Source organism: Rhamphochromis sp. 'chilingali' (assembly GCF_963969265.1).
Source record: "Rhamphochromis sp. 'chilingali' genome assembly, chromosome: 16".
NCBI lineage: Eukaryota > Metazoa > Chordata > Actinopteri > Cichliformes > Cichlidae > Rhamphochromis > Rhamphochromis sp. 'chilingali'.
Genome location: NC_137943.1, coordinates 28,369,929 through 28,384,066, shown reverse-complemented (window position 1 = coordinate 28,384,066; position 14,138 = coordinate 28,369,929). Strand labels below are relative to the sequence as shown.

The 14,138-nt window shown below is 40.5% G+C and overlaps 2 protein-coding genes across 2 annotated transcripts; both read left to right on the top strand.

Moving 5' to 3' along the window:
- Positions 1-1,093: 1,093 nt before the first annotated feature.
- Positions 1,094-4,004, top strand: LOC308383453 (putative nuclease HARBI1). Its single transcript, XM_080861414.1, has 4 exons — positions 1,094-1,718; positions 1,795-1,907; positions 1,993-2,104; positions 2,185-4,004. Exons 1-4 carry the CDS (start codon positions 1,286-1,288, stop codon positions 2,565-2,567), a joined length of 1,041 nt encoding a protein of 346 aa, XP_080717540.1. The 5' UTR covers positions 1,094-1,285; the 3' UTR covers positions 2,568-4,004.
- Positions 4,005-5,034: 1,030 nt separating this feature from the next.
- Positions 5,035-10,576, top strand: LOC308383365 (acyl-coenzyme A thioesterase 2, mitochondrial-like). The gene is made up of 5 exons (XM_080861282.1): positions 5,035-5,261; positions 5,964-6,749; positions 6,852-7,307; positions 7,679-7,866; positions 9,512-10,576. The coding sequence occupies exons 3-5, from the start codon at positions 6,857-6,859 to the stop codon at positions 10,118-10,120; spliced, it is 1,248 nt and encodes a 415-aa protein (XP_080717408.1). The 5' UTR covers positions 5,035-5,261; positions 5,964-6,749; positions 6,852-6,856; the 3' UTR covers positions 10,121-10,576.
- Positions 10,577-14,138: the final 3,562 nt, after the last annotated feature.

Genomic DNA, 14,138 nt, shown 5'->3' with positions numbered 1-14,138 from the left:
ATGGTTCAAGCCTCAACTAATGATTCTGTTGCTTTGTGTAATGAAGCAAGAACTATTCATGGTTCTTTGATCTGTGTGTTACCAGATGATGAAAATGAAAAGCATGAAACATGGTTTAAAGCAAAAACAATGTGTTATGATGAGTTTATTTATGAAGTGAGTGAATGGTTATCTGGTTGCGAACATTTGCATTTAAAATATTGGTGTTGATGATGGTGTTAATCCAGAGGACAGTGTTTCAAATGTGGCTGGTAAGCCTTCCACCATTAAAAGGTCAACTAGTGGTAAAATAAGCACAACATCCTCTGCAAGAATAAAAGAAAAGCCAGAAAAAGCTCTGTAACACACATACAGTTTCTAGGTCTGACCAACAATCTCCATCACCAACCAGTGTTGCTTTCTACTTTTAAATATCCTATGAACCTCAAGTAAAGCAGCAATCTGAGAGCGAAATATACCGGCTCCATTCTTTTAGTACAGGTAAGCAGTAATATTCTATAATAACTTCTCACACCTTCTATTCGAGCGCCCTCTGTCAGACATCATTTACAGTTTCAATAAAGCTGCATTCACAAACACTGCAACCCAGTTTTACTGTTAAGCGACAATTACAGTTCACCGTTTTGAGTTGTTTGTATCCACTTATCAGGAACCCGACTATAGTTTGAAAGTCCAGGGCATGCAAAGTTCATTCTTGCACAATGCTCGACTTTAAAGGGACCATCAGTGTGAAGCACTCTGGAAAGACTGGAGCAAACGGTGGACTGACTTCTTAACAAATCAGTTGTTAAGAACTTCAGTGTGGTGACTGATTAGTCAATGACTGAACAATCAACAGACTTGTAACCTTTCAGTAACATGTGTGTGCTGTATGAACTATAATATTAAAAAATATTATGTTACTCTTGTACATGTATTCAAGGATCATGCTGCTAACTCAACAAAAACAATCAGGTCAGATGTTAAAATGACCTGTTTTCTGCATTCTAAAATAATCTACAAACTTACCTACAGACCGTTTGTTTTGAAAACAGCTGAAATATAATATGATCATTTCTGGGCCCTGTTTCAGGAAGCCGGTTTAGTGGAAAAACTGAGTAAGTATACCCTGAGTTAACGAAAACTCTGGGTTTTCGGTTTCACAAAGCGAGTTCAGCTGCAGCCTGAGTGAGTCACTATGACGACACACTCCGTGAAGCTAACCTGCCCCCTAGCAGGTTTACTACAACTAACCCTGACTGTCTCCGCCCCTTTGTCGGAAACCTGACAGTAGGAAGTGTCGGACATGGCGTGCCACTTCCTTGAAGAGCCAGTAGATCGTGAAGCCCAAATTCTCCGCAGAGCTCTCCGCCGGGAGAGAGTGATCAGAGCGCGTTTGGACATTTTATCATTTCCTGATGATTTTCTGTGCGAACGTTACCGTTTCTCAGCACAATCTATAATTTATTTGGATAACATCCTCAGGCCATATATTACGCATGTGACACATCGCGGACATGCTCTCAGTTCATTGCATATTATTTGTATTGCACTTCGGTTTCTTGCAAACGGGAGCTTTCTGTATAATATTGGTGACGCTGAGCACGTTTCCAAGGCTACCGTCTGTCGGGCAGTCAGGAATGTTACAGTTGCACTGAAACGTCTCCTGCACTCGTTTGTGGTGTTCCCCGGTCATAGACCCACAAGATTTATCAAAGAGGGATGCCACAAAATTGCAGGTATCAGGATGACCAAAACTTAATGTATGATGTGGTGATACTTGGACTACTACTTAAATTGCACATTTATTTTCAGGGTTCCCAGGCGTGATTGGCTGTACAGATGGCACTCACATTCCAATCATTGCTCCTTCAGTAAATGAAGGAGACTATGTGAACAGGAAGTCTTTCCACAGCATTAATGTGCAGGTACATAGTTCCCTGTAGCATGTCAAACTAACAAATTATTTCATTATAGTAATGGATGCTAATTTGTGTTCTCTGCACTGTGAAGATCATATGTGATGCTGCCAACATTATCACAAATGTGGAAGCCAAGTGGCCAGGCTCTGTCCATGACTCACAAATATTCCGTGAATGTACACTGAGCACAAAATTTGGACATGGTGAGTTGAGAATACTTTAAAATATATAAAGACCAATTGCTTCAGGGACATTTGAACTGAAGTGTACCCTTCTGTCTTAGGAGAGTTCACTGGCTACTTGCTTGGTGATAGGGGGTATCCATGTTTACCCTATTTGCTTACCCCTTACCCTGACCCTGAACCGGGCCCACAGCAGCGATATAATCTGGCTAATTGCAGGACAAGAGCCAGAATTGAAATGACTATCGGAATGCTTAAGGCCCGGTTCCAGTGCCTGCAAAGACTCAGGGTCACCCCAGAAAGGGCATGTGACATTATTGTGGCATGTGTGATTCTTCACAACATTGCCACAATTAGAGGAGAGCACTGTCCTTCTGGACCAAACATCAGCAGTGATCCAAACCATGAACATCCTGACCCTCCCACGGACATACAAGATGGAAGAGCAGTCAGAGACACCATATGTCACAATCATTTCCTTTGACCCATCACCTCAACATGTTGAAAGAAGAATAAACAGATTTTTTGTTCAACTGGCTTTATTGGTCGCCTGTATTTCCTGTACACAAAGTATTAAAAGATGTAAACCTCATAAAGTGTCTCTGTTGCTTCCTCCTCTGTAACAGCTGTCAATGTTTCTTCATTATTTTCCTGTAGTAAAGAAATAAACAACATTGCTGTTCTACTGTAAACTCATATAATCTGTGGAGTATTACTCACAACTGCATGTTGGTCTGGCTCAACAGGAGGCTGCACCAGATGCAGTACACCACCACCATCAACTGATAGAATATGAGGTTTATACAGGTCACTTATAACTTACAAGGGACCAAATGGCAATTAACAAACATACCAAGCACCTTACACTTCATTGTCATTATGCTCTCAAAGACAACCAAGGCTGAGGGAAGGCAAAATCAGTCGGAAAATAACTTCACTACAAAATAATTCATTATGGTAAAGAGTTTATCAAATGAATGTGTCGCACTGCAAAGGTGACTGTGAAGAAAGGATGTATGCACATCATGTATTATTTTGAATTTACCCCCTATGTAGGCACTTGTGTCTTGCGGGGTTATTGACTCAGAGGATGTCCCCGCAGAGATGCCTTCGGCCACAGGGCGCCCACTGTTTTGGCTGAGGGCCAACTGCTCAGCCTCTGTGAGTGGTGGTGGTGGAGGACCCCCACCTGTTTTTCGGGCCTCCGCTTTTTTTCTGTTGGCTATAACGGGCCACATTTGAGCATACAGAGTAAGCAAATATGTACTTGTAATGTGCTCAGATAATTTCAATAAGTGCTTACAGAAAGAAAATTAATGTAGCCTCTAACTGCAATTGATTTACATGGGACAAACAGACCAAGCACTATGGCTCATAATACAATTACACCTTACCTGTTTGGACTATATTTTTATATTTCATTTTTACTTGCTGCCAGGAACGTTTGGGGCCTGTTGGGTTGCACCTGCGCTCACATCACATCACAAAATAAAATGTATAAAATAACAAATAAAATAACATATGATAAAATAACGTGTTAAATGGGTGGAAATCCCTAGATCAATGTTTATATTAACACTCATGCATTGACTCTGTCGGCTATGTTTTGCCATGCATGCTCCCTTTCTTTTGCAGCTGTGGCTGTGTTACTTTTTTTCCGCGGAATTTGCATGTTATCGGCATATGCTGCCATCAGAATTTTGGCCTCAAGCGCTGTGAAATACATTGACCGCGCCTTCTTTCCCTCCGTCTCCATGGTGACTCGCTTAATCTGTGCTCCGCTTATCAGGGCTTTATGTATCCTCGTCCGCGCGCTTCACTTGGGGTTAAAGCAACTCAGCGTTGACTGAACTAATTGTTATCAGCCTTTCTGAAACGGAATATTCCGAGTTGGACAGTTCGGGGTTACTCAACCGTGAGTGTCGTTTTTCACTCTGAGTTTTCCAAACCGGCTTCCTGAAACAGGGCCCTGGCCTCAAGTGCCGGTGTCCTGCAGGTTTTAGCTCATTCAAATTGCTAAATTATCTCCTAAACGTGTCTTGACATTCTCCAGAAGACTGGTAATGAACTAATCATTTGATTCAGGTGCGAGACCCAGGGTGAGATCTAAACCCTGCAGGACACTGGCACTCGAGGCCTGGAGTTGCCTATCCCTGGTTTAACTGATTGCATGACAGAATATATATCAAATTCTGTGAACACATCATCCTGCCAGGCAGGACTGTATCACTGGATCACTTTTTCCTGATTATCCTGGACTCTTTGTGCCTCTGTTATTTCCAGTCAGCTTGTGTTACCACCTTGCAAGTCTTATTAACTTTTAATTAATTGTGACTATGCATTGATGGCATGGATTTGGGACCTTTTGTCCTAATCAACATCTATTCAAATTTTTTGTTTTTAAAAGTTTAATTGTAAACAATGGAAGAGAAATATCACTTTGAAGTTGGTGTTTACCTTTTGAAGTGGCTGTGTGATCATGAAAACGGGAATCAAAACTGCCTGAAGTGCAACGAGTGACTGAATAATTGTACTGAACATAAAAAAAACCTTTAATGGAAATCCATGCAAACCATTTACTTAACTAGAAAGAAGTCTTTACTGATGGGTGCATGGGAGGGTATCTGGTGCAAAGGTATCACACTAACAGTGGCTGTGCAAGAGCTGTTAAATATTAACAAAAAATAGTCAGAGTTTCTGTCTCGCTCTGGAAGATCCTGCTGTGCTGATTTGCTGCCCAGTGTAAAATATTACTGCCACTGTCTGAAATGGATCTAGTATTAACATTATTGACAGAGAGTACAGTGGGCACTTGTAATGTGGTTGCTTGCTAATGATACATATTTAAACTGGCACATTTTTTGAGTGGAGTTTGGATTTGGGTTTCCTGCACTCAGAGACCAAACTGGGACAGTGGGTTGTTGGTGTAATTAATAAACATAATGTAATGTACCGTATTTCCCGGACTACAGAGCGCACCTGAATATTAGCCGCACAAGCTAAAAGCAGGGGAAAATCCTGTTTTGTACATACATTAGCCGCACCTGACTAAAAGCCGCAGGTGTTTCAATGTTGACTTATCATATGTAAGAGAATATGCACAAATCGAATTGTCAGGAAAGAGATGGCTGTTTGGAGACACACCACTTTTATTAATATTTTGAAAAACAAGTTATGGGTACTGTTAGGTATTTTAGTACCATGGGAGCATTTACTGGATATTGTTTTATAGTGACATTATGCAGGAAAACTCTGTCATTCAATAAGGCCCCTTTGTTTTAGTTATTTTTCTCTTTGACCCAAGAATTGATGTGTGAGAATCACAGGCTGGTACAAGGTTGAAATACCACAGAGATCACTCCCTCAGCTACATTAGTTTCTTAATCTTTTAGACGCCTGTTGAAGGCCAGATGGTTTGTTTCAGATTTCACTAATGAAAGAACTCTTTGTTTTGTGCCTTGAAAATATGTCGCTGAGATAATCACAATTGTAGCTGAACTAATAAACTACACAAAGGATGCTTCTTCACCCAAGGGCAGGAAGACGCTCCCTTATCTTGGTCTGTACTGGTTTAAACTGATAATCTGCTGTCTCATGAATTTTACCCTCTATATAAACTGTTGTACTTGTGAATAAAGTTGAGTCAATTTGGGAAGACAACCTGAAGCAGTCTCTGTTTTCTTGTTCTCCCAAGCTGCTCCCGAGCTCGTACTAACACGCTGAATGGCATGCTTGAATATTACTTGAGAATATATTTGACTGTGTTACAGACTAAGGGACATTCTCTGCTGATAGGTGAAGGTACATTCTCTGCTGATAGACGTCCACGCCTCGAAGGAAGTCGATCCACGGATTAGGCCCTGGAAACCGTTTCCTTCAGGTACATATTTGCATAACCTTTTAGGGTATGTGTACAAGTAGTGGTAATTACAAGTACAAAACATGTACTGTGCTTCATAAATGAGTAACAAATGTAGTACATAACAATAACCTACAGCACACCAGAAAAATAGATTCAGACTACCTTTTAGGCTCAGGTGCAGTGACACGGCTTTAACAAGAAGAAAAGTCAGTCATTCACCACCATCTTTCTCTTCTTCCTGCGCACTAAAACCACCAAAGTCCTCTCCTCCAGTGTCGGAAACGAACAGGCTCAGGGTGGCTTCATCATCCACTCTCAGCTCCTTTCTTTCGTTGTCACTTTCAAAACCAAAGAAATCCTCATTGTCAGTGTCAGAGTCGAACACCTTCTGAAGAGCCTCCTCTCCATCAGGCAGCAGTCCAGCCCTTCGAAATCCGTTGGTGATCGTGGATGTTTTCACACTTTCCCACGCTGTCAGAATCCAGTGGTGGAGTTGGGCATAACTTGCTTTTTGCAAGTTTATCGCCGCTCATCATCCACGCCTCCAGCTGAACGCGTAGCGCTACTTTGAAGTTTGTTTTTCGCGCTACTTTGTACGGCACTACGTTGCCTGGCGGATGGACATGTGACTAACATACCACTCTTGAACTCCGATCCTTCCGCCAGGCAACGTAGTGCCGTACAACAGCGGAACAAACAAAACAAATCCGCTCATGGACAATCCATAGAAAAGCCGCACCTGACTAAAAGCCGCAGGGTTCAAAGCTTGTGCAAAAAGTAGCGGCTTATAGCCCGACAATTACGGTAATATGGATCGATCTGTCTCTGAAATTTCTTACAAAAAGTATTGTGTAAGGGGACTTTTTATCTTACATTCATAAAGTCCAATCTTTTTCTCTTTTTCAGAAAAGATGTCCTCTCAAGTGAGACTGAAGCTGCTGCCAAGCATCAAATGTATGTTTGATGAGCCCATTCAGGTGAAGGTGGCCGGGCTGAGGCCAAGGCAGGTTGTCAACATGAGAGCCAAATTAACTGATGACAAGGGAGTGGTGTTCAGCTCCTCGGCCACCTACAGGGCTGATGGCAGTGGGGAGGTCGACCTGAAAAGAGACCCCTCGCTAGGTGGGAGCTACGTTGGAGTAGAACCCATGGGTCTGCTGTGTTCCATGAGGCCACATACCATGCACAAAATATATCTAAAGACAAATGCCATAAACCCCCAGGTGGTGAAGTTTTCTGTGCATGAGGAGGAGGGCAGATTACTGGCAGAGATGATGAATGAGAGGCTTCTGATGAGAGATGGGGTCACCAGGGTTCCCGTCAATGAAGGGAACATCCGTGGAGTCCTTTTCACTCCTCCAGGTACTGGAGGTGGTTCCTAGGTTTCTATGTTCATTTTAGTTCATTTAACATTAACCAGCTTTTAAATCAACATTGTTGAAATTAAACTTTAACTGTCATTCAGTCATCTGAAACTTCTAGTTCAAATTTTAATTTTCTCCCACCTTGCTTACTGTAGTTCACATTTCAGGTGCGTTTCTCAGTCCTCCACAACTCATGTCCAGTTAGTACAGAATGCAGCAAGACCTTTGTTTGAAAGACTGCTAACAAAAAATAGCTGACTGTCACATATTACACCTATTCTTGCGTCCCTTCACTGGCTTCCAGAGAAATTAAGAATAAAATTTAAAATATGACTTGCTGCTGATTAGAATCTTTTTTCTTTCTTCCAGGAAAAGGTCCTTTTCCTGCTGTGTTGGATTTGCCCACCTCAGTATCTGAGGCAAGACCCAGTCTACTGGCTAACAAAGGCTTTGTGGTTCTCTCAGTGGCGGTGTACAATAAGAAGGGTGACAATATCACAGAGACACATCTGGACCACTTTGAAGAAGCAATGAATTTCTTAAAACAGCAACCAAAGGTGAGTTGCTCTAGTGCGCACAGACAGCAGAAAGATGTTTCATACTGAAGGAAAGTTTATGTTTCTATACTCTGTGCATTCTCAGAGAGGAGAGTAAATTTGTAGATCCCAGGTGGAATATCTGCTGTATTCCTGTAGCTAATGGGGATCTTAATTAGCTTAAGTGGAGTTTCAGAAATACTCTCATTTACATTCATTCAGATAATTGAATAAATTTCAGAGAGCATAAAGCCTCAGCTTTACGACATATTTTTTGTAATCGCACAAATCTTCTTGAGAAAACATGAATTGTTTCTATTATCACACAATAACATAATAATTTCTAACATATAATAATTTTCAAGATCAACATTATCAGCCCCCTGAAAAATTGACCTTTTTATTGATAGTAGAAGCCACTGCTGTGCAATGTTTGAGCTGTCACTTGAGAACGCATCACCCCAAAAACAGAAGAAATCCTTTTATAATTTTATAGAATAAGAAATGTTGAAGATCTCTAAGCAAGAAATAGATATACAAAGTTATCACAGCATTTCCAAGTTTCAATATGCAAAGTTAAGAAATTCAGCCAAGAGAGTCACACAGTACAGAACAAGCTTGGCAGGGTAGGAAGCAAAAGATTTCAAACACTCTAGAAAGAAAACTAGTGATAGATGTGTCTAAAGACCCCAGTACTACTGCCAAGACACTAGAATCTAGAATTGTAGTCTCAAAAAGGACAATCACGAGAACAAACAAAAATTTGCAGTGTGAAGTGAACCAAGGTCCATGCTAGAAGCCAATAAAATCTGGAGGAGCTTGAGAGATTTGCCAAAAGAGGAATAGACTGTAGAATGTAACAGCGGCTCTGCGTAGCGTGATAACGTGGTCATGGGGCCAAGTGGGGGAAATTGGGCTTGAAGGGGTAACTGTAGCATGGCTTGGTACATAGAGCGATCACACTGAGGAGCGTGGAGTTAGAACTGTGGTAAAAGGGGAGTACTAGAAAAGGTGAGCATGGCTATATGTCTTGCTTACTTGCAGGTGGAGTCAAAGATGCTTGGAGGGAGAGGGGGCGTGAGTTAGACGGTGTGAGATGGCTGACCTGAGTTCCGTAGGTTCCGAAGGAGTGTGATGGCAGGAGGGCAGGCAGGTGAAGCACGGAGAGATTTCCAGAGAAGAGCTGGGTTATCCGAGGTTCAAGAGATTAGCTTAATTTGGGGGTAAGGGTTTTGGAGGTTCCGGGAAAAGCTAGGGCACAAGAGAACAAGGTAAGAAAAGCACTTGGCAAATAACATGGAGCATTAGAGCCAGCTACCAACATGAAGTAGTTGACAAACTGTTGGAGAGGGAATATCAGTGTAAGGCTTAAATCTCTTTAGCCTGATTGCCTCAACTCAGCTCCAGGTGAGTGAAGCTGTTGGAGATATGACGGCCCTGCCCAGGGCCAGATACCAAGGAGACTCAAGACCCTGGTAGAAGTTTCCAGCCACTCACCCGGATCATGATAGCTTCACTGTGCATATATGAATGTGTTTATTTATTTAGTAATGGTAATATGCATATGTAGTCCACAAAAATGAAAATAATGACAGGTAGAGTCAGCCCTGCGCTCCAAATGTTTTATAGATTTGCATCGCCTTTTAATTTCTGTGTTATTTCACAGGTGGGCAGTAAAGGAGTTGGCATAATGTCAAGATGCAAGGGAGCAAATATCGGACTGGCACTCGCTGCTTTTGTGCCAGGTGTCGAGGCCATAGTGTGCATGAATGCCTGTAACGCCAATGTGGTCACGCCTCTCTACTACAAGAAACGGCAGATCCTGTCATCAATACTGTTTGACGAAAGCAAGTTTATTCCCACCGAGTCAGGTGCAATCATCATAAAGGATGCTCTTGAAGATCCCCTGGCAGAGAAGAATAAGGGCAGCTTGATCCCCATTGAACGAGCCAAGAGCCATTTTCTTTTTGCGGTTGTAGGAGACGACCTCAACTGGGACAGCGAAGCCTACATGGATGAAATGGTAGTGAGACTTAAGCATCATGGGAAGGAGAACTTTGAGACTGTTTTTTACCCTGGAGCTGGACACATGTTGGAGCCACCTTATGCACCCCACTGCCCCTCCAGCTTCAATGCAGGTGTAGGCAAACGAGTGCTGTGGGGAGGTGAGCCCAAGGCCCACATAGCAGCTGAGATCCACCTGTGGAAGAAGATCCAGGATTTCTTCAAAACTCACCTGAGTTGTGATGCAGCACAGACTAAAGCCAAGTTATAGATTCAAACAGGATGATTAGAAAGCTTGAGTTACAGAAACATAAATCATGACAGCAAATTGACTGTATGAAAATCACATTTTATAATTAATATAATAGTTGTTAATATGACAGTTTGAAATTTTAGGTGAAATTATGATTCGCACATGTCTTCCCCTCCTGTATCTCCTGAGCCCTGTACACATGTTTCTTTTTTCATTTTTCTTTATAATTTTTTGGGATTGTCACTTGATCTTCTGTCTGCTTATCCTGGACTCTACAGTCAGCTATGGTTTATTTCCAGTCAGCCTTTCTTAATGTTTCATTGAAATTACTTTTTATTTGTTTTGGCTATTTGTTCCATCATCACAGTGCCAAAAACATTATATGATGAGTGTAGATACATGTTTTTAATTTTTGCGTAACGCTGATTTTGTTATTTGATCCCACATTACTGTACTTATCTTTTGTAAATTGATCTTTATGTTGTAATTAAAAACAACAACAAAAAACAATTGTGTTAAAACTATTAAAGCCTAAAAAAAACGCAACAAAGAATAATGAGCTGACAAATAGACTTCAGTTTAAAGTTTAATTTACACAGTTTCCTTTCTGAGAGACCAGCAAATTAAAAAGATGACCCATGAAACATAACATATTAAAAATATTCAAATATATATAATGTGTAAATGGGAAACTAAAAATGGCTTTATTGATATGGTCCAACCCACAGATTAATTTCTTAACTTTAGGTGGAAGCAGTTTGTTATTATGTGAGAAGAAAAAACAAAACAAGGTGAGACAATGTAGCTACTCCTGTTTAATGGTTTACTCGTATTTTAAGGTAGTAAGTAAGGTACTAAGTCCACACAAGTCGTCACTAGAAATAAGGTATTCACTTGCTTTGAGCATATTTTGTATTGAACCATATTTGGTCTGCGACTCAAGTCCGTCATAAGTCCACAAGATCACGGGTACATCAAGAAACAGCACGGACTAGTGACTCATTTTCTTCAGTGAGTTTTGGTTTTAAGAAAAAAACATGCATGTAAAACTCTCTTTGGGCTGTTGCATATTTTATGGAAATAATACATCTCAAAATGATCTAAAAAAAAAAGATTTTACAAATGTGTGCACTGTGTGAATTTTGAGTGCTCACAAATCCCTGCTCCACACAAACACACAGAAATGTAAACATACAGAAAGCTATTTACAAGTGCATATTTCAAAATCATAATGAACATATAAAAACACATTTTGAAGCTAAACTTCACAAATCTGCTCATTTGTGCAGTTAAAAGCTCCTTGAGCATAATACACTCGCACACACCAATCACAGTTGACAGTGTATAGGAATTTCTTTTACTTATGTATTAATCACATTATTTTATTGTATAATGCCTTGGTGCCACTGGATTTTAACATGTTTCACACTCATACTATAAGACAAATGGTGGGCGTGTAGTAAGGAAGTTGGGGGAAGCAGACAGCTCCACAGGAAGAAACTTTTGTCTCTTTGAGGACTCTGGTAGGTAGCAAGGGAGTGTGAACCTTAACCTCCTAAGACCCGAACTCTTCCACAGCATGTATTTTTAATTTCTCTTTGATATTTGGGCATATTGGGGCCCAATGAATGTAAAAACAAAGAATTACCAGATTTTTTTTTACCTTATTTTTGTTTTTATGAAAAATCAGAGCCACATATAAGGATATTCGTTTAAAATTTTGATAGAACAGTAGCAGTATAATGTCCTCATCAGTGGATATCAGGCCCTTGTAGAGCAAAATTGAGTATTTTAGTCTAAATAACCCAAAATGGGAAGTCCACATATGTGGACGCCAGGTCCTAGGAGGTTAAGGTGTGAAACAGCTGTGTACTGCCTTTTGTTCCTGGAGAAGGTATTTAACTGAGAGCCATGTTAGACTCAGGGGAGACTCTGCTGACCTGCCCCACGGTCATGTAGGCTCTCCACCAAGCCTGGTTGTCTGTTCTTTGTGTGTTTTGATTAAAGACTGTTAGCTACCGCTCACCGCTCGTCTGCAGGCTTTATTTAAATGGAAAACTTCCACAACAACAGTTAACCACATCACACATTGCTCAAGCCTTTAATTTAGTTGTGATTTTCTTGGTATTATAATTTAAAATAATTCAAATATCCAGCTGTAGTTCTGTTGTTTTTCTAAACTCATCAAAAGTGTTTTGGGGGTTTCTTTTTGTATTTTACTTTTAGAGATATGCAGTTCTAAGAGTATTTTAATCTAAATTTCTAAACCGAAGAGACTTCAGGAAAGTCTGGCGGCAGAAGCTTGATAAATCCATCCATCCATTCGCTTCTGCTTATCCTTTCCAGGGTCGCAGGGAGCTTAATAAATCTGCTCTATAATTTGACAAAAGCACACTTAAGTCGTACTGAAACTGTAAACTGTAGATTCCATCACATAAATCTTATTCACAATATTTTTCTACTCTGATATCCTGAGCGGCCCGGGAAAGAGCCAATACCTTGTGATTTCCTTTTTGGCTGCTACAATCAGAATTTTTAAAAGATATTAAAGAAATTATCAGAATTTTTTAAGAATATGGAAGAAATTTGTAAAGGTATTTTATTTACCTTGAGCTTTGTGGAACTCAAGCCGTAACGTTTTAATTTTCCAGCAGTCCCACCTTCCAGGCCTCACATAACCTCCAACGGTTGAGTGTTCTCATGTCAAATATCCCTTTTTAACTACAGAAATTTTTATCAGTGGTTTATTGTCCTGTAAGGAGTACAGAAAGGTGTATCTGAGTACTTCATACTTTAGAAAAGAAGTCTTTACTGATGGGTGCATGGGAGGGTATCTGGTGCAAAGGTATCACATTAACAGTGGCTGTGCAAGAGCTATTAAAAATTAACAAAAAATAGGACACAGAGTTTCTGTCTCACTCTGAAAGATCCTGCTGTGCTGATTTGCTGCCCAGTGTAAAATATTACTGCCACTGTCTGAAATGGATCTAATATTAACAGCTTGTTGAATTAACAGTGGGCACTTATAGTGTGGTTGCTTGCTTGCTAATGATACGTATTTAAATTGGCAAATTTTTTGCGTGGAGTTTGGTGTAAAGCATTTCATGCACACTGAGCACAAACTGGGACAGTGGATTATTTTAAACACTGCATGGTAGCAATGGCACCCTTCAGTCTTTATCTGTCTCTCTGTTTGTCTGAAAACATAAAACAATATGTAATATGAATCAATCTGTCTCTGAATCTTCTTAGAAAAAGTATTGTGTAAGGGGACTTTTTATCTTACATTCATAAAGTCCAATCTTTTTCTCTTTTTCAGAAAAGATGTCCTCTCAAGTGAGACTGAAGCTGCTGCCAAGCATCAAATGTATGTTTGATGAGCCCATTCAGGTGAAGGTACATCGGAAACAGCTGCTGCATCTGTAATTCTGTCCATCCCGAGGAGAGTCCACACTCTACATCAGATCCTTGGCTCACCTATAATGACGCACAGGTGCTCCACACAACTGGATCTGCAGCTTGTGAGGAACAGCAGCACTCAGCCTACATCCTGTTTTACAAGATTAACGTAAGAAGACACAGCATCTCATCCTGAAGTGAGAGAATGGCACGCCAGCTGCAGCCTAATCCAATCTCTCGTCTTTTCTTTTTTCGGTGCCCAGACACCCTTCAGTTTCATCGTGTCATCACAAACAATAGCTGTAGAGTTGGATGGAGGATGAAGACAGCAGAGAGCAAAAGAAACAGGTAAGAGCAGACAGGTAGTCAGAGTTAACAAAAACTTTTAAAGCCAGTGTAGCTTCTGTTTTGAACACATTTATTGATGACAATTTTACATAAATAAGCAGTGTGTTATACTGTTATCAGATGTGGAGTCTCACTAACCACTTTAATAGTGAATTGTGTCCCAAATACTGTTTATTTGTCTTAGTTACAGATAGTGAAATAAAAATGGAAAATGATTGTTTCATAATTGTATACTCAGCTTGGTCAAGACAATAATTCGAGAACGAGAAGCGTAGGATTTTGAATTGAT

Coding starts and splice junctions, on each gene's coding strand:
- LOC308383453 (XM_080861414.1), top strand. CDS start 1,286: ATGGCGTGCCACTTCCTTGAAGAGCCAGTAGATCGTGAAGCCCAAATT. Junction 1,719..1,794: donor GGGATGCCACAAAATTGCAG/GTATCAGGATGA, acceptor ATTTATTTTCAG/GGTTCCCAGGCGTGATTGGC. Junction 2,105..2,184: donor GAGCACAAAATTTGGACATG/GTGAGTTGAGAA, acceptor CTTCTGTCTTAG/GAGAGTTCACTGGCTACTTG.
- LOC308383365 (XM_080861282.1), top strand. CDS start 6,857: ATGTCCTCTCAAGTGAGACTGAAGCTGCTGCCAAGCATCAAATGTATG. Junction 7,308..7,678: donor AGTCCTTTTCACTCCTCCAG/GTACTGGAGGTG, acceptor TCTTTCTTCCAG/GAAAAGGTCCTTTTCCTGCT. Junction 7,867..9,511: donor TCTTAAAACAGCAACCAAAG/GTGAGTTGCTCT, acceptor GTTATTTCACAG/GTGGGCAGTAAAGGAGTTGG.